The sequence below is a fragment of the Cheilinus undulatus genome, linkage group 3 (genome assembly GCF_018320785.1).
Source record: "Cheilinus undulatus linkage group 3, ASM1832078v1, whole genome shotgun sequence".
In the NCBI taxonomy this organism is placed as follows: Eukaryota; Metazoa; Chordata; class Actinopteri; order Labriformes; family Labridae; genus Cheilinus; species Cheilinus undulatus.
In genome coordinates, this window is record NC_054867.1 from 22548858 (window position 1) to 22569497 (window position 20640).

General features: G+C 40.2%; 1 protein-coding gene across 4 annotated transcripts in view; it reads right to left on the bottom strand.

Moving 5' to 3' along the window:
- The window catches only part of LOC121503357 (plexin-A1-like), a 262690-nt gene that overhangs the window by 64424 nt on the left and 177626 nt on the right, over window positions 1–20640 (bottom strand). For all 4 annotated transcript variants that reach the window (XM_041777706.1, XM_041777716.1, XM_041777725.1 and 1 more), the window contains exons 10-11: window positions 20366–20566; window positions 1768–1864 (exon numbers count right to left, since the gene is read on the bottom strand). In XM_041777706.1, the coding sequence (XP_041633640.1) occupies window positions 1768–1864; window positions 20366–20566 (298 nt within the window). The remainder of the gene's footprint in view (window positions 1–1767; window positions 1865–20365; window positions 20567–20640) is intronic.

Here is a 20640-nt window from a genome sequence, read left to right on the forward strand (position 1 = left end):
GCCGTATCGAGTACAGTGGTGATTGGAGAAGACGTTACCTTACCTCACAGAAGGGGAATAATGTTACAGACCCCTGCTGAGTTGTTCAGACTACAATAATTATGGACACAGTGATGTTAAGACAGTCCCCCTGGTAATTATATCCAACAGACATGATCTCATGTTATTCTCCCACACTGTTAATACGTCTGTGTTTAATCATTACCCAGACAGTTCTTTGTTTGGAAGAAGACGCATAGCCACTCACCACTGCATAGTTTATATTACTGTGTTAGAACTTAAGACTTCTCAGTTCTGTGTTCTGTGTTGCATCTATGCAAAATAAGTACATCATGCATCTGACAAGACATCATATGATACAAAAATGTCCTGTAACTTCCTTCTTTTGTGGATAATGTCTAGGATAATGTCTAAGCACCTTATAAAAGATAAAAAGACAGGCATTTAGTAACCTGAAACATGCTAGAGCTCTAGAGTGATCCAATAAATATGCAAGGTAAATCCGGGCTAAATTATAACCTGATAGGCTAGTAATTTTGTAATCAATACATTCCGGTAAGACTAGCAGGTTTGTCATTTTTCTTAGTTTTCTTATTGACAGACAAGTACAGCGTTGCAGGAATTTTGAGTTTCTTTTGTTCAGACATAAGGTGAAAATACCGATGTTAGTTTTTTACCTTGACAGTTTCGGCGAGCAGCTCTCGCCTTCTTCAGAAGCGTCTCACTGACGGCATGTTGTGTTACCTTGATATGTTTCAACTGCTAAGTTCAGCTAACAGACACACGACTTTGTTGGAAAGCTATACAAACCATAAAGTGCATTTTAAACATTGTGAGGGATGATGATACTGGCTCCTTTTATTACCCGAAGGTTATAAATTCAGTGCTGCTTGAAGAAAATGTGCACATATTGACAAGAAATTCATCAGGTAAGAATTTTTGCCACTACACTAGTGAGATGGAAAACTCAATCATTTGAGCATTCACTGAGTCACAGGGTTTAAACACTTATAATAGAAACAGCTCATCAGTGCTCTATTCCACAGTCCATCTCCCTCACAAAAGAGCACATTAAGTACCGTTAGGTCTGAGACCCTCCCAGAACAAGTACTGGTATTCAAATGTAACTGTTTTGTGAGAGTTGCAAAACAACTGAATGCACAAGTTGCACTCTGAATAAATAAGAGATGCACTCATTGTAAAAATCCTGGTTGGTACCAACACTGATGTTTGAATAACAATTTAGCCAATGTCTGTAACTAATGCTGATGTTATTTCATTGGTTCTTTACGTGCAACACTCCCACAACAGATTGGAGTTGATCCAGTGGGTCATATCCTTAAATCTTTTCTGTAAATCAGCTGTTAGGTGTGCTAAATGCCTGCTTTAAATTGATACGGAAAAAAAAAAAAAACAGATTAACATCTGCTACTGACATTGGTTCATGCCCATTTCATTTGCTGATGGTAAATGGGTTGATACTGCTGATACCAATGTTAAACTGATGCATCTGTGCATCCCTCCCATGAATCATCCAGCAAAAGGGATACATCTTCCCTGCTTTTAAAATAGAACTTGTTGGAGTCTAAATTGTTTCATGTTAAAGGTAAATAGAGATGTAGTTGATTAGAAAATGTAAAGATTAAAAATATATTTGTGCAGAATTGCACTATTACTCCAGTTCATTCGCGCCATGGTAGTGATGAAATAAGGTTGAGTTATATAAACAGATAAAGGTGGTTCATAAGTGGCATTGCATTAACTCACCTTTGATGTTGTAGGGGTTGTCAATGACAAAGTTCCCATTCCAAACCACAGACAGATCCACAGGCAGGTCGCTGATGTCATTGCCCTCATAGGTATACTGAAATAAAAACAACAAAATCAAGATTAGCAATACCCAGGGAAAATGATTTTTCTCTTAAACTACAACAACATCATTACAAGACCCTCTCAGCCTTTCAATAAAAATATTAAATAAGTGAAGAGGAAAAAACCTCTAAAGGAGCACACTCAGTTCAGCTACTTGCTGGTGGTAATGTCATACCCCGCGGCGCTCACACAGTTGAAGGGCTATAAAAATGAATGATGAAAGACGGGCAATATTGTGATTTTAACACGCGGCACATCCGCCGCTGCCTGGCAGAGCACAGAGTTGATTAAGAGATTGGAATCCCTTTCGCTGTGTGACTCATTTCATCCCAGTGATGAATGAAAAGCGGTATATATCTCCAACAATAATATTCTCATCTAATTTCATTTTTGCATCCTGAACTAATAAGAGTCGAAATGTAATTGACTCGTCTGCAGCGTAATCAGTTTTATGGAATCGCTTTAAATGAGACAACAAGTTCCAAAAGCTGCGATGTGATGCTGGAGTGTTAACTATGGGAATAACAGAGAAAGAGCTCCTTTGAGACCTTTCCAACCTCCCGACAAATAAATTATCTATGACGATTATCACCGGCAAATAAAATGCAGCTTTAGGAGTTAGACTGCCTCCTCACTTTCACAAAGCAGCTGAGGTAGACACACAATTATCTCATTCATCAAGAAACTCACAGCCCCCAGTCTGAGACACATTTCTGCATTATTAACTCCTCCATTCATTAATTGTCTTTGATTCAACAAAAAACAAAAGCCACACAGCGTACCATCACTGCCTGTGTTGTGCTTGGTGTCTGCTGCTCTGACGTGAGACTCTGAGATCAGACGTGCTAACCTAATGCCTCTGTCAGTCAAAGGGTGCCCGGTCACTCTCACTAACACTGCTCTGGTCACTATCTCCAGTGGCCTCAGGGTGACAGATTGCAGGACTATTCTCCTCTAGTGAAGTGGCGATAAAATCCAGTGTGAAAGCCCCGAGTGCCTGAGGCTACCAGACCCCTTGCAAATTGAATCTTGCTACAACTTCGCCACTGTGTGATATCACCCACTGCGATGCGATACTGAGAGATTTATCTTGACATCTGTAATAATAGTGAATTTTAGTGTATTTGAGGGGGAAGAGAGAGAGAAATGTGCAGAGAGAAGATAAGAAAATGAGAGGACACAGCAATGTCAGAATGAATGAATGGCTGATTAATTCATTCTTCACTTTGTACGATTTTGATGATTTACATCAAGTAACCCTGAAGCCTAAGATGCTGATACCCAAATAAAGAGAGATGTCTACATGAATCACAGGAAAGTTACACTTTGTTTTTAGACTTTATTTTAAAAGGGAACTGCTTCAGTGTGCTTTCGGACTTATTCTTAAGTGATTCAATAACCACAGCCTTGAATAACTACACCTGGGAGCAAAACCACCATAACTATGAGAAAGAAAATGTCAACAAAAAGTTGTAGTGCACATATATTTATACTCCATATCAGTTAATAGGGTTTCAACTGCACCTATGTAATGCGTCTACATTTTGTAAGCTTGGTTGCTTTTAATTTAATATCCCAGTAACAATTTGAGTGCTTCCAAAAGCAAAACATAGTTAAATTAAAGCCAAATAAAGTATAATAAACCTGAATAGCTGTGGTAGCTAATCAAAAAAGTAATGGTGTATTGACTGTGAAAATCATGCCAATGCAGAGCTCATGTCTATGGCTAATGTGTTAGATTGAGCGTTTAACATTTTTATAATTTTGACAGTTTGGCTGAAAAATAGTTTAAAGAGATTACATATTTTGACTAAAAGTAATGCCTTAGATGTAATCGCTTTATATTGACCAAAACTGGACTAGAATGTTCTGAGCTGTTGTTGACTGAAGTAGAACTATAGAGAGTAAAAAGGACTAAAATGTGTCTAAAGCTAATGAAAGTTATGAATCTAAAGTGTAAAACTAAGACTACTTTTAAAACTGGTCCAACGTTGGTGTCCCAAAAATCAATTTAGCTGACTGCCGATTCCATGGATTTTCAGGACTTCTCATTGGTTATTTTAATCGTTTTTATCTCCTTTGAATGAGTGATGTTATTATATACCTTTAAGTTTATTCATAAGTTTCTCCTTATGAAATGTCACTGGAGTATGCCTTATGAACTGAATGGTTCTCATCTTTCCCAGAGACAGTTCAGGACTACCACACGACCTACAGTTTTTTTAATGTTAAACCATGAACACAAGCTTGCTAGATTCAAAGTGATGTGTCCCAACAGACAGGCCTGCCCACAGAATTGGCTTGGCCCTTGAAAAAACCCAGTGAACAGGCCCTCCCTGGTTGTGATTTGGAGCTGTAGCAGCAGTGCTAGTGTCCTGACTAATAGCCATTTTGGAGCTGAAAAGTGGGTAAAGCTGTTATTGGGTTCTGATGTTCAAATTACTTATTCGTACAACTTTTAAAACCCTTTTCATCACTTTTTCCAACAATTTTTACCATGCTTCTTTCAACTTTCAACCATTTTTGCCACTTTTTAACTGCTTTTGACAATTTTTCTGCCAATTGTTGCCTTTCTTAACCCATTTATGCAGCTAGTGTCCTGTTTTGTCTCCTGTTTTTCTAATTTTAACCAATTTTTGCCACTTTGTAAATGCTTTTCACAGTTATTCTGTCCACTTTTGCATTTCTTTACCCCTTTCTGAAGCTACCATCCTTTTTTAGCTCATTTAACCTCCCTTTTTTTTACCCTTAATGCCTGCTGCATGTTAAACCCATTTAGCCATCTTTTGTCTTTATTTTTCATTTTGAAATTTTTTCTTTATTGTCCTCTTAAAGTTATTTCAGTTCCGTATACTACTACTATGGCACCCTGACGTTTTTGCAAATCATGGCTAGCTGTGAAGTCTGACATAACTTTCCAGTGGTTTAAGTCTATGTGCCCATCCATTTGGTTAACACCAGCTAAAAAAAAAGAAAGGTAATTCTGCTCTGAGAATAGGGGTTTACATTTAAAAAAAGCCTTTCTTGTACTACAGCATAAATAAATAAGTAAAACTCACTTTTTGTTTCTTTGATAAGAAGGATTATTATTACAGTCAAATATAAATCATGTTTGTCACAGCCTGTCCACTAGGCTGGTATCACCCATATTTGAGTATACCTTCACTAAAAGTACACTTTGATGCCTCATAATGACAGTTTCACATCTAAATCTCAAAAACTAGTTTCAGTAAAAGCAGAGAAAGATGAGATATATTTTTTAGATAAAACAGGTTTAATAGGGTCTTTAGATGGCAAAAAAGCACAGCCTGAAAAAGTGCGGAATACATCAGACAGAACTGCAAGGAAAAAGAGTACAAAAGTGAAAGTGATGGGTAAAACACTGGAAAATTTTCAGAATGACTTACAGGTCAGGGGGACAGGGGTGGAGCAGAGAAAAGAGGTGATACAGCAGCGAAGGTGAAGCAGAAATAGCTAGGGTGAGATGGATAGAGAGAGGTGATTGCGTGTTATTCTGTGGACACCATTCATTTACACATGGAGTAAGAGGCTGGGCCCAGCCTGTAAGCGCCTGAGCCGGTGGGGGCTAAAGTGAAATTGGCATTTTCAATTTGTTCCCTGACATGTCTGCCTTGGTCTTTTCACACGTTCCTCTGCCTCACCCTCTCTCGCACAATCCTCCGTTCCACCCACTCTTTTTCCTCTCTCTCCTTCTCATTATTCCTTCCCTCTTCCTCTTCACAAACCTCCTCCCCCATCAATCTCAGTTGCACTTTCTCTCCCCTGCTTCCAGCCCCAGAATGCCCATAGTCAAACAAGGAAATATGGAGCAGATTCCTTTATCGCATATAGCAAACATGACCGGAGTAGCACATGTGCACACTCTGCTATGAAAATATGCATTCTGCACACGGGGACACTTTCCAAGAGACGGATACCAGCGAACGCATCAAAGAGACTTATCACAAAGCACTGTGCAGGCAATAAAAAGTAATAATCACAAAAACACAGGAAGATAAGACATACAAAAAACATGTGTTTGGGATGTCAGCTATTATTTCTCTCCACTAAAGCCCAAACATATGAACTTTTTCATTCTTTCCCTCCCTCCTTTCCTTCACCCACGGGAGACCACCCAGTCTGCCTGGGAACAAGAACACCTCTTCACCAGGACAATATGAGCATGATTGAGTCTGAGTATTTACATGCATGCAAGACAAGGAGGGCAATGGGAAGAGGAGGAAAGTAAGAGATTGAATGAGGATGTGGCTGTACATGGATAAAAGTGTAAGAGAGAACATGATGAGACAAAAAGAGGGATAGCAAAAGAAAAAATAATCTAGAAAAAATCAGACTTACATACTTCATACTACTTCCACACAGCTGGTCAAAAACACTAACCTGATATTTGTCAAGACAAGTATTTGAGTTGGTTAAGAATAAAACATGTTATATGGACATATAAGCTTATATAAAATCATAATTACACAACTTATCCCATTTACAGTTGAAACCAGAAGTTTACATACACTATATAAAAAGGCACATAAACTTTTTTTTCTCACCATCTGACATTAAATCAGATTAAACTTTTCCTGTTTTTGGTCAATTAGGATTATCAAAATTATTTCTATTTGCTAAATGCCAGAATAATGAGAAAATGATTTTTTTAGACAATGATGATGTCATGTCTTTGGAAGCCTCTGATAGGTTTATTGACAACATTTGAGTTAATTAGAGGCACACCTGTGGATGTATTTTAAGGCACACCTGAAACACATTGCTTCTTTGTGTAACATCATGGGAAAATCAAAAGAAATCAGCCAAGATATCAGGAAGAGAATTGTGGACTCGCACAAGTCTGGTTCATCCTTGGGTGCAATTTCCAGATGCCTGAATTATACGCAAGTATAAACACCATGGGAATGTCCAGCCATCATACTGCTCAGGAAGGAGGGGGGTTCTGTGTCCCAGAGATGAACGTGCTTTGGTCCGAAAAGTGCATCTCAACCCAAGAACAAAAAGCATAAGACCATGCGAAGATGCTGGCTGAAGCTGGTAAGAGTGTGTCATTATCAACAGTCAAACGAGTCCTGTACCGACATGGGCTGAAAGGCCACTCTCCCAGGAAGGAGCCATTACTCCAAAAGAAACATAAAAAAGCCAGATTACAGTTTGCAAATGCACACAGGGACAAAGACCTTAATTTTTGGAGACATGTTCTGGGGTCTGACTAAACTAAAATGGAACTTTTTGGCCATAATGACCATCATTACATTTGGAGAAAAAAGGGGGAAGCTTGCAAGCCTGAGAACACCATCCCAACTGTGAAACATGGGGGTGGCAGCATCATGTTGTGGGGTTGTTTTGCTGCAGGAGGGACTGGTGCACTTCACAAAATAGATGGCATCATGAGGAAAGAACATTATGTGGAAATACTGAAGTAACATCTCAAGACATCAGCCAGGAAGTTAAAGCTTGGACGCAAATGGGTTTTCCAAATGGACAATGACCCTAAGCATACTGCCAAACTGGTTACAAAGTGGCTTAAGGATAACAAAGTCAATGTTTTGGAGTGGCCATCACAAAGCCCTGATCTCAATCCCATTGAAAATTTATGGGCAGAGCTGAAAAGGCATGTGCGAGCAAGGCAGCCTACAAACTTCGCTCAGTGACACCAGTTCTGCCAGGAGGACTGGGCCAAAATTCCTGCAAACTATTGTGAGAAGCTTGTGGAAGCACATCCAAAACGTTTGACCCAAGTCATACAGTTTAAAGGCAATGCTACCAAATACTAATGAAATGTATGTAAACTTCTGACTCTCAAGAAAATAATAGAAAATTGTCTAAAAAATGATCTCTCTTATTATTCTGGCATTTAGCAAATAGAAATAATTTTGGTAATCCTAATTGACCAAAAACAGGAAAAGTTTAATCTGATTTAATGTTAGACGGTGAGAAAAAAAAAGTCTATGTGCCTTTTTATATAGTGTATGTAAACTTCTGGTTTCAACTGTAGGGTCACACATCAGTCACAGGGCTAAAATGCTGAACAGAAACTCCAAAAACAAGAAGTAAAAAAAGATAACTGAGCAGCACTTTGTCTTATTGTTTAAGGTCAGGGACCTAACTGGAGCCAATAACAGGACTGATACAAAGGGACTGATTGGAAATCATTGCTGTTCAGAAGAAAGGGCCTTTTTTTTTAGGCCACCCTATCAAATGTCACTTTATGAAAAACAGTGAATGGGCTGGTCAGGAGAGAGATGCAGCATGGTTTCCCCTGTCCACGTGTTGGTTGCTTAATGTTTTTTCTTTATCAATATTTATTAGAGATATATCAACACTGTCATCTGTGCTGGGGCAGAAGCGCTTCAGTGCTGTCGTGGACATGTGATAAAGGATAAGTCTTCAGGGCAGAAAGTGTAGCTTTTCAGTGGAGCAGAGTTCTTGCGATTGTGGATGCTCCAGCGACTTTTAAATCTGATGTGTGGAAGCATTTTAGTTTCCTGGAGTCAAGAAATGAGAAAGGAGAAAAGCTGCAGACAAAAAATAAACAATCTGCAAAAAATGCCAGATCGTGGTAAAAACACTTGATGGGGAATATGACTAACATAAAGAGCCACTTGGAATGTTTTCACCTCCAAAAGATTTGTGACGATGCGAGGAGCAGATTCCGACCAGGCCGAAAGACTCTTGAGGAAGCGTTCATGATTGCACCTCCCAACAACAGTGCAAAAGCTCAACAGATCACTAGGAATATATCCCCAAAGACCTGCTGCTATTTTTAGTGTTGGACAACAAAGGTTTTAGGAGGTTAATAATCAAGCTGTGGACAAAGTTGAAGTACATATTATCAAGCCTAAATGCACATCTATGGCACTTTTTAGCACATATTATAATACTCAAAGTGCAACTGTTTAACAAATGCTGACATTACTTTTTTCCCCAAGTCTTTATTTGTTGTTTTTGGGTCTTTTTGACACTGTACTTAATACTGTACAATGAACTTTCCAAGGTATTAAACCTTGAGATTTTGATACTGTTACATCCCTAGTACTTATTAATGGCTCTGTGGAAGTAGCTAAGTAGGCACAACATTTCTATCCGTACCATATCGTACCATATCATATTGTACCAAATGAAAACAGAATCTTGAGGCTAATTGTTTTTAGTCAACACAAAACCAAATTTAATACTTGTTGTATATTTCTTGTACTTTTCTTTTTTTTTCATGCCTTTATTGGATAGAGGAGGACAGTGGATAGACTCAGAAACAGGGACGAGAGTGAGGGAGAGACATGTGCCAAAGGGTCGACTACCAGCACGCCCCATTTTCTAGTACTTTTCATATGTAACCATTACAAGTTTAACCTTTTCTTGTTAATTTATTGTACCCCATCGGGACCAAAGACTACAAAGACATGAGGTCAAGCTGCTTTCCACTTTCATCCTTCTTCCCTCTCCCAGCCAATCAAATCACACCCTGATCCTGATCTCCCCCATGGAGGAAACCAATTTGGCTTATAGTGAAAGAGATGATAGATGTGTGAGGACCTCTTAACCCTGCTCGAAACACTGACAGGCCTTCTCTGAGAACCTTAACACATCCACAATAGAGTTGTGGAGGTGCTGACGACTAAAACAGCAACACCTCCTGCCCTCCTCCCCTTGTTTGATCTGTGTTACTGCTATGTGTCTGTTTGAACATTCATCCTCACAGGTGCTGATGTATGTTGAGGGAGGGGATTCTGGGATCTGCTTGGGCATGTACTTTCACCCAACAACAAACATGAATATTTAGTCAGGGGGAAGTGTGTATGTGCGTGTATCTGTGTTTAATGGGCAACAGAGGGAGGGGGAAGCATTGGAAAGGTTAGGTTATGATCCAGAGCTCATCTCCTCTCATTGCACCAAAGGCTTATTAAACTTTCATACTGAACCAGCATTGTTGCACCATGCGCAGTCTAGGGAATACACACATGCACCCTGTACATGGTTTATCCACTGCACAGCAGATTCCAAGATGAAAATGAAAACATTAAGCAGGATACTCTCAAAAGGTCAGGATTTGCATTAGTGGAGAGAGAAAAGAATGTAAAAACACTGCGCTTAACCCCGTGATTTCTTCCATAAATCTACTTTTAGAGAAAAAAGTGATAGTCCTTTTGAGTAGAGATGTAAAAAGAGTTAAAAACAAAAAGATTAAATGACGTGAAATTTTAAATAGAGGATGGACTTTGTCAATTTAAATACTTCAGCTTGACAAGCTGCATCTTTGTGGCTGAAAACTGAAGGAGGGGAGGCCAGAATAGATGGCTGGAGAAGGAAGGATAAAGGAAGGCAGGATTCAGGTAACAACAGGTACCTTCTGTGAGGGTCACAGCCTGATAATTAGTCATTTTGAAGGTGTGTGCAAGCTGGATGGCTAAAAATATCAAAGTAGCCTGGGGCAGGCCCGTACCTGGGAGAGGATGGTCTGATCTCTACTCTCCCTCTCAAGGTGAAGACGACATTTATCAAAAAGTACAACCTCACAACAGCTCCCTCAGTCTAAATTATTCAAACCTTAAAACGGATTACATAAAGACACTGGAGTTGTGCTAAAGTAAAACAAACACAAACAGAAAGCCAGTCGCAGTAAACAGCGTTCAGGAACATATAGAAATACACACAACAGTACCCATGACACACAAACTTCCAGGCAGATATGGCCTCCTAATCAAGGATCAAGTAGTAATCCTTACTATAGCTTAGCGAGTGTTTATGTGCTGTATGTGTGGGGTCAGACGGCAAGGAATCAGCTGCCGCTCATAATAAGGGCTGTTAGCCAGTGCTAATCGCTAATGCTAACAGGATTGGAGGGCATTGCTAGACCCAGTTCCCCTGCTTATCTCTTGAGCACACACACATGTGCATACACTCACACACATGCTTCCTTCATTGATGGCAAGAGGAAGAGAGAGGGGACGGGAAGAAAAGTGCTGGCTGGAGGGAAAAATAATGCTGCCATAGCCAGTGTTTCTTATTTTCCAGCCTACGCATTAAGCTAGTGTAAGCTTCCTAGACCTCTCCCTGGACAAAAGGCTGACTTTTTTTTTGTGTCGTTTGCAGAAACAGTCATATTTTTCGGTCTGTTCACCCTTTTCCCCTTCTGTGCGCTCACGCCATTTTCCTTTTATCTATTCTTTCCTCACAAACCCAACAGCTCCATCACAAATACAGTTTTCCTTTGTGAGGCACCAACAGTTACATCTATTCATTCACATGCACAACTTCATTACTTTCATCTGTGAGGAAAAAACTGGCACATGATGCATACAAAACGGAGGGGAAGGATAATAAAAACATTATCAGCACATTGCGATTACAGGATAAAAACGTCATCTTTTCATATGTGTGGGGTTCTTTAGAGGTAATATTTGGATTCATCCGTCTTTGCTGGCAGGTGTTTCCCAACAATTCTTATTGCAAATGAAGAGATTCTTCCACTGATTAAATGTGTGAGGAATCACAGCCTGTGTGCCAGATACTCATGAAGATAGACCCATCACTAGTACAGAATGTGATCCATTTCCTTAATTTCACTGAGGTTTGATCAAGTTTACTTTATCATCCTTGTAAAGGGCAGATTGTTTTGCAGTCAGCAGTCAAACATTTCTCCAGACCATTCATAAATACAGCAAAAAGACACAATAAATAAAAGCTCAATGAGACAGTGGGTAATAAAATAAAATGCGACAACTAAAACACATCATAAAAAAATCACACAGGCACAGAACTGCTCCTTTAAAAAGTCGAAGGTAGCCGGGACAAATACGTTTTTTAGCCTTTAAGTCTTGCATGCTGTAATACTGAATCTGGTCAGACAGCAGCAGCTTAAACTCAGAAAACAAAGGACGGCTGTGACCATAATGGGCTTTTTTGAGGGTCCTAACTTTGTACTAGGGCTGTAGTCAACCAAAGAAAAACTTGGTCGACCAAAATCGCACCATCCCTGGTGCTGCCACATTGGTTGTACGAACTTTCTCCTGCTGTATGGCCATCACCTCTGCCGACCTCACAGGACAAAGGGTGGAACAGCATCATAAAGTGGACAGAAAAGCTACTGATGCTATTTTTTTCAGTACACACAAAATTACACGACACTATGGATTTTTCCCCTCACCCCTGATACCCATATATTTGTAACACTACACAACCTCAACAGCCTGGTTATTGGTGACATTAGGAGTTAACAGAGGGACTTTTTCTAAAATAATCTGTCTTCTCTTTTGGTTTTCACACATTTACGCCGAAGCAGAAAGACCTGCATTGGTCAACAAAACCTGTTGCAAAAGGGCCAGGGTCAGGAAGGGACAAAATAAAAGAATCATCAGAAAACTGAATGATCTGACGATTAACATGTTTGCATCGACACTCATTCGTGTACAGGACAAACTAGAAAAGCACTCAGAGAGTGCAGATCTCCGCCATTAGCCCTATCTCCAATAGTGAAGAATCCTTTAAAAACATTCCTGGATCCAGACGGTGATCTGGATCGCTCCCAAAATCTAATTCACCGATTACTCCCTCCCAGGTGGGGTGGAGACTCGGTGAGGCAAAGCATTGGCTTCGTGTGGACTGTCATGGCGGAAGCACCCATGGTCTCACTGGACGACTGAAAGTCATGGCAGAGGGTGAATATTCCTCTATTCCTCTATTGTGAGTATTCTTGCTACAATTCGCTGTCTTTCTCTCTGTTACGCTCAGACTCGTCTCCTCGACCAGGTGTGCGTCTTTCAAACTCTATGAACTCCAAAACTTTGAACAGAAACACACCAAAAACATGCTGCTGGGATTGAAGTTACTCATATCCGCCATCTCCTGGTGTAAAGTGGTAACAGCGCAGACCTTCGCCATCAGCCCTATCTCCCAATAGTAAAAAATCCTTTAAAAAATTCCTGGATCCAGACGGTGATCCGGATCAGTCCCAAAATCTAATCAGTTCTTCCTCATGCCATTTCTGACATTTCCTGAAAATCCATCTATGACTTCTTGAGTTTTGTTGCTAACAAACAGACGAACAAACAAACTAACAAACCCACCCGATCACATAACCTCCTTGACGTAGGTAATAAAAGGGGTGAAAGGACACACCCTCCTGGTGATCCAGTGGAGGACAAAAGAGCATCTGACAAGAAGCTATTTACCCTCACTACAATACTATTTGATTAAACTGATAATTAATATCTTCACTAATGTAGACCCACAACGCTGGTTAAATTTTGTGTCCAAGATGTAATGCAGTGACCCATCACTAACTGAGGATTCACTGGTTAATAGGAGCAGCACAGTTTGGCAGTGTTTAAATTAGGAAAATAAAGATTAAGGTATAAGTAGGTTGTGTAAGGCTAAATTGGCTATGTACTGGGGCGTGCCAGCATTACTGAGGTCAGGCACACCAAACCATTTAACAGTTTTTACCTGCAGACGCTGTGATCCTAGCTGGTCTGAGATAACATGGTGCATAGCAAAACATCATGACAATGATTGAAGAAGAGATGTTAGTTTATTTTTTTAACTTTATACAAGTCGACTAGTCTGATTATAAATCAATCAATTGGAAAAGTAGTTGAAAGGAATATCCCTCACAGGAAGATGTCTCTTCTCTGCTAATCACTCCTCAACAGGTTAACAGTGGGAGAATCCTGCTGTATGACTATTGCTGCTTCTCTGGCCATTCAATCTAACAAAGACTTGAACTTATTGAAGGGTGGATATTTAGCGAGAGAAGATTTAAGAGCAAAGGTTACAGATTGAAGAGATACTAGGAGACAGAGGAAGAGGAGGAGTAGATGATGAAATGGAGGTGGAGGATGGGGTGGAGAAGCCAGCATATGCTGATAGCTGAGCAGCAATTAATTCTTATTTATCCAGGACAGGAGCGTGGGAGCTCTGCTCTCCACCTGTCAGAGAGGGGGAGAGGAAGGGAGCTGATGATGGGGCCAAGATAAAGAGAAGGGAGAAGGCTAAAAGAGGGAAAGGAGGAGGAGGTAGAGATGGAGATAGGTAGATGACTAGAAGGGTAAAAGTAGGATAGTAGAGTAGAGGATCACTTTCAGCTGCATCAAAAATAAACCAAATTTAATGTTTACAAGTACACAGCCAAATTAAAAGAAATCTGTTTGCCTAAATGAAACAAATATCTGTCTATTAAGAAGGATATTGCCCAGTCTCAAAGGGAAAAAGGTGAAAGAGACATGGGCAAGTCAGTGACACGTCAAACACAAAGTAGACCCCAAAGAGCTAAATCAGATCAGCTGTTTCTAAAGCTGAACCATCACATGATGTACAGGAGAACTAATGAAACAACAAATAGTCTTGAATCTGCAGCTCCTGAAATAAATCCCAGTGAATTTCCCATGCACTTTCAGTCAACCCGCTCACTGAACACACACAAACACCGTCTGCAAGCCAATTAAAACAGTGTCAGTGTGCGCTGTGGCTGACTGCGGTGGCAGGTCTACTGTTTATATCTCATTAAGCTATGCCAGGCCAAACCAGACCACGCTGTACTATGCTCTGCTGCGCCTACCCTCCACCGACCAGTGCAGAGGCCCTCATTAGTCTCGTCTCTGCCACCTTCAGCACTGTGCGAGTGTGTGTTTTCCTCAGCAATGATTTATTTAGAACATAAGTTTTATTTTCCATAATTCATAATTTGAAGTTTTTACACTCTTTTAAATAAATCCTTTAAACATCCTCAAAAGTCAGGCTGAAGTTTGTACCAACCCTCACTCTCTCTATCTCACACACCATGTTGGGCTTGTGTGACACTATTAGACCAGTGTGGTTTGTGTTAAAGATTCTCCCTGCAGACATGTTTGGCCTTTCCTCTGCTCTGTCCATCCATCTATTCATCCATCTATCCATCTTTCTTGTCTGCCACCCTTCTCCCATTTACCAACAGAGCAGAGCAGTCCTCTCTCTCCCCCAACCTCCCCTCTTCCTATTCCCCTTTGCTTCTTTCTCTGCCTCCACATTTATTTGCCTTCTTTCTTCTTGTTTTCCTCCCTAATATCACTAAGGCTGCTTTCCCTGTTCTCTCCTCCCGCCATCTACCTCTTCATGTGTATGAGCTCACACACAGACAGAGGCGTCCGTTTCTGCTACCCGCCTGCAATTCATCATCATTTTATCTGCCTTAATTGGATGCCATCAGGACCCCTGATACTTCCCATTTCTTCTTTAACAAACAGCTGCTCTCTCTACACAGCAGAATAACACAAAAACACACACCCTATCCCAAACTAGATTTTCTCCTGCTGCCCACAGTGTCTGCTTTTTTTCTACCCGGTGAAGGAGTGAAAGAAAGACGGTGATGGAGTAGCCAAGCGGTTTATCAGACGGAAGGTAATGGTGTAAGGCCCGCGCTGATATTATCCGCCCTTTCATTCCTGCCCTCTAGGGAGTAACAAGAAAGACAGATACAGCAAGAAAGGAGGAGGGAAAGCAGCGACACAAAGGTTAAAATTTGCTAAAAGAAAAGAAAAAGAAGGGATAAAGCAGAAGAGAAAGGAAAACTCCTATACAGTTTAGTACTCTAAGCCAACCTCGGCCTTCAAACAGGACCCAGCTGTGCTCCATCAGCCTTGCTGACCCCAGAGTGTGCTCACTTGTGTGTGCGAGCATTGTGTGTACATGTGTTTATCCGCTCCCATGACCCCTTCTGGCGCTCTGAGCATGACTTCCCCAGCCCACAGCTCAGCATCTCATTCGCCCTCGCACCCTCACCTCAACCTCCGATTGGGCCACACACATGAGGAAGGTGCCTGGGCTGGGTCAGGAAACAGGGAAGGAACCGATGTAGACACCAGCTTGTTGTTGTGGTTTCTGCTGACCGGAGTTAACTGCTACCATACGGCCTGGCGGATGGCTCCGTATGTGTCAGTGGTAATGTGGGCTTGTTTGGCACTTACAAATACGGATTCCTTTTATTTTTTTAAACAAAATGATCAGCAATCTTCTCCAATTAACTTGCTATAGGACCTCGGACAATCTGCCACTTCATCAACTTTCACAGGTTCCAAAAATGTTGAGCTATTAGGTTTGGCTGGGTATTCAACTTCATAAGTGAGAAAGAGGAAGACTGTGAAGAACCATATTTTTCACATTTTGAAGTTCAACATAGCAAAATTTTACAGCTTTGAGCTTTTTTTAATCCCTACCCTAAACATACGATTCTTCAAAGACTTGGATTTTGTGTGGTTGGCTTGTTTCATGTCTCTTCTTGCAAGAAAAAAAAAACTTTTTTTCCAGCAAGTTCTGCATTCTTTCTCATGTCTTGTGATACGCTTGCTTTCCTCCCTTTGGGATCACTTTGTATGTACAGTAACCTTATACAGAAACACCATAGCACTAATATTTCTCCCATAAGAAAATACAGATAGTCAATATCCAGCGAGGTTAGAACAGAGCTGACGTTACACTCTCATATATCATGTGTGTCACATACACAGTAGGTTATTGACAGCCTCCTGTTAGGAGATACTTCATAGAGTATTACAGTCATTGTAAAATAAGTAATGCTTAGGAAACTGGACTTTAAATATGATCCAATTGTGGATATCCTGACTATATGTGGATAGTCACTTTCCTTGAGACAGTTTGATATTGTATGAAAGAGAAGAGAGAGAATGCCTCAGGAGAGGCTTTTGAGCTGATTTTCCTTCATACCCTCTCATCTAGTTTCCCTGTCTCTGTTCTTTTCAATATTATTCTCCCTCTCACTTTTCTGCATTCAACTCACCTGAAATTGTCTGCTACACTCCAGTTTCCCTTGTAAGTCTCTTATCTCCATTTTTGTTGCTTCCTTTGCTGTCTAGTATTACCCCTCTTGTTTTTCATCCTTCTTTTCCCTATGTTTAAGGTCTGTCCTCTCGACCTCGAGGCTGCTCTCTCAGTTTTTACTGAACAAGAATTTTCGATACCTTGTCAAGGCCTTAGTCCTTTTATTCAAGTAATTGAATTCAAGTGATTGTCAGTTTGACAAAGAGATACATACACATGCGAATCTCAAACACAAGGCTAAACTGTCGATTAGCACCCCTGTGTTTATCCCATTGATTAGCAAGCCCTCCCCAACAGTGTTCTTGCAGTGGTATAATGAAACTGCACACCCTAACACCCACATACACAGCTATCCTGGGATCCATAGCCTGAGGCATATTGAAGGATGCACATGTGAACACACGCGCAGACACTGATTAACCCCTCTTCCCATAGCTGTGTGCCTGCAAACAGAAGAGGCAGTGTGTACGCAGCATAACAGATGAAGTCTATTTCTACTGCAGAGTCATACATGATTCATTAAGTTGGTGCTGAGCACTGTCAAAGAAGGAACAAACATGTGGAGGGGGGAGGGGGTGGGCATGAAAAGTAGAGATATGAACGTTTATAAACGGATAAACTAATATTTAAGACGTTCATTCTTTTGAAATACTTCTCTGGAGCTATAATAAGGCTCCCATCCTAATAATTTATGACACATAATTATGCTCATAAGCTCAGGCTGGGATGAATTATGCCTTAATGGCAAGTTCATGCAGCTGGCATCTTTTTCATCCTCTGAATCTAACTACAGCCTCATGAAGAGTTGATGCACACACTGCATCGATATCTGAAAGTGCAGTCAAGTTGGCACAGCTAATTGCTAACAAGGGCTAAGTGCTGACAGCCCTGGGCTAATTGCTGCTAGCATGTCTGCTTTGTGGACATCAAATGAAGAAATTCAGCTTTTGGCCAGGGCTAAGATCTGCTGCTGATTAGCGCTGCCCTTGCAGCTACAATAAACAGTCAATAAACAGACATCTCTGTGGAGAGACAACCCTATCGCTAGCTAATTAGCCCTGCCTTCACAAACAACCTGCTGCTAGGGTGTGTCAGCACCTGAAGACTGCTCGTCAATACGAGCAGAATCAAATGCTGTGCTAGTTGTCACAGAGGCTGCCCAGAGACCGCTGCTGGCTTATGTGTGAGTATGTACGCTGCACAGGAGTGCATACCTATATCTATCCATATGCTTTGACTTAAGACTAGGATGACAAGGTATATCATTGGTGGTCCTCCCAATACATTTTTTATTTTGTGATTTATATATTCTCTTTTTCATTATTAGAGTAAAAATCAAAGTCAACAAAGTGAAAAATATGGTTCCTTGCCTGTTTATGGTAAGCATATTAAAATGTTAATAATAAAAAAAATAAACACATATAGAGTTTAGTGAGTATTTACTTACACATTAAAAAGTTATTTCAAATTCTGACCTCTTTAAGAGGTAAGAGATGACTGGTAATGGTGGTACAAGTTTTATCTTAAAGTTCCAACAGGACACCTATAATAATCACATGTATGAAATTATTACCTGAATTTTAGCAAGGATGAGGCTCACTGATAAATAAGAACTGATTTATGCCATTTAAGTCTTAACAAAATTGTTATATTGTTGTTAAACTGACTAAAATCACATATTTAACTATTAATATCACTTATTTTCTTTATAATTCCACCAGAAGATGTAAAAAACATCATATATAATAAATGTCCAAATCAATTAAAGCAGAAATAAGGCTTACAGTAAAATAAAAACTGATATGAGCCACTAAAGTTCCATAAAACTGTTACAAGTTTATAAAACTGAGCAAAAGTCACACCTATTTTACACCTTGAAAATTTCTAAAAGAGTCAAATTAAACACGAGATCACCCTTTAATATTTCTATCAACCTGTGGAAACTTCAAACTACGCTATATAAAGTACTGTTATCCTAGAATATAATAAGTTATTGGTCAAGAAAATACCCTTAATATGGTTGCTAGATGAGCTGGCCGTATCTCTTAATACAGACAACATTTTACACCCCTAAACAAACGCATGTCCACATACTGTTCCTCCATTTTTCACCCTAAAATTTCAGCAACTGATAGAAATCCTACGCAAACAAAACCTATTGAGAAATTTAGCACTACTATTTTACTGTATAATGTGCACGTTTCTCTAACTTACCATGGTTAATTATGAATTTAGGGCCATTTATTTGTCACACGGGTTCTGGAGGAAACAGGAAGTTGGAGATGCTCTGGGCCACTGCTCATTGGTCAGATGCTATGATGTCATTATCTATGATGTTGACTGATCTCCACTGACTGTCTGAGAAAAATCATTTTGGGAGGTTTAGGTTCTTTTAGCCTATTAACAGACATGAAAACTTAAGATACTTTTCTGTGTTTTTTTTAATTGTCTGTTTCTTGCTCGTGTGACACGTACCAGCTTTAACTTGTCTGATTTTTGTTGCACAGCATTATACTGTAAGTTGAGCTGGAAATAAAAACAACCAGCCAAGCTGCAGAGGCGAGTGTATGGGAGATGAGAAAGATGCAGTGAAAGCGGGAAATGGCTGAAAGAAGAAGGTATGACAGACGGGGGGGAGGGAGGCAGGGAGAAAGATGATTTTTACTCGCAGAGAGAGGAAGGCCAAAAGAAAGAGAGAGCGAGAGGTATAGAGTGGAGGTGTAAACATGATCAATCCGCTCCCAACTAGGTTCAGAGACAGACTTCCTCTTCACATTTTCAGCCTCAGTGAAGCGCGACGCTAGCTACCTCTTATCTGTCACTCTAGTTTGAAGCCTCGCAAACACACGCGCACATACACACACATTTACACAGCAATATTCTAACACATAAAGTGGCGTGGATGCACACACACAGACTCCTAAGTCTACCTGTAAATCCTGCACACCCAAAAATGCTTATAAGAAAATTCAAGGAAAAAAAGAATCCTTGAAAACACTTAGATTTGGCATAAACCACACGTATAAACCAACAAAGACACAAAATAAGATTGTCTTTTATAATTTCAACTGAATGACTGACTATAATGATGATTATAAGTATTTCCCAATTCAAATAACATCTATTATAAATCTTGATGTTAATATAAGTGTGCACACAATCAGTTCAGTGTAGGAAGATCGGCCTTGGATCATTTATCTAGCTTTGAGAGCGCCAATGTCCAAGACATGCATGGTGATCTATCAGGACGATGGGTTTGCTAGTGTCCTTAGTGCTCATTAGCTGTAGGAGGACATTATTTAAACCTCTGCTGAATTGAGGTCCTATGAGTGAGATCATGATTCAGTCACCTAGTTGCATTGATTAGCACAAGAGTTATAGCTCTGACTATGACTATGCTTTAAACCTCTAAAAAGTCAATGTATTATTAAGTGTGATCAGGAGATTTGGTCTCTTATTTTATTGTGTCTATGTAGAAGACATGGTGGCACCCATATCTAATTTTTTCACCTGAATCCTCATAATCTAAGTCTGTAGACAACACCAAAATGTATCCATCTGCTTTGGTCTCTACCATTCTGTGCTTTCAATCATTGAAAAAGGCTCCAATGGCATCTTCTTATTTAACCATGTGTCATATGTATTATTCATATTTACTCACCGCTGTTTTCTGGCACTGGATGGAGGTGCTGTTGAAGCGCAGGGCAGGCACACTGGTCGTCTCTCCCTGGATGTGGAAGACGCACTCGTAGTTTCTCTGTCCCGACTGTGGCTGGGGCAGGTTTTTGGCAGCTAAGGTTATTGGCTTTGTTACCCCAACAGGGATGTAGATCTGGGTTGACGGGAGGATCTGAGGGCAGTCCTGCAGAGACAAAACAAATAATACTTCTAAATGATTGCCCCCAAAGGAGAGAGTTAGGGAGAGAGTGAGACTCT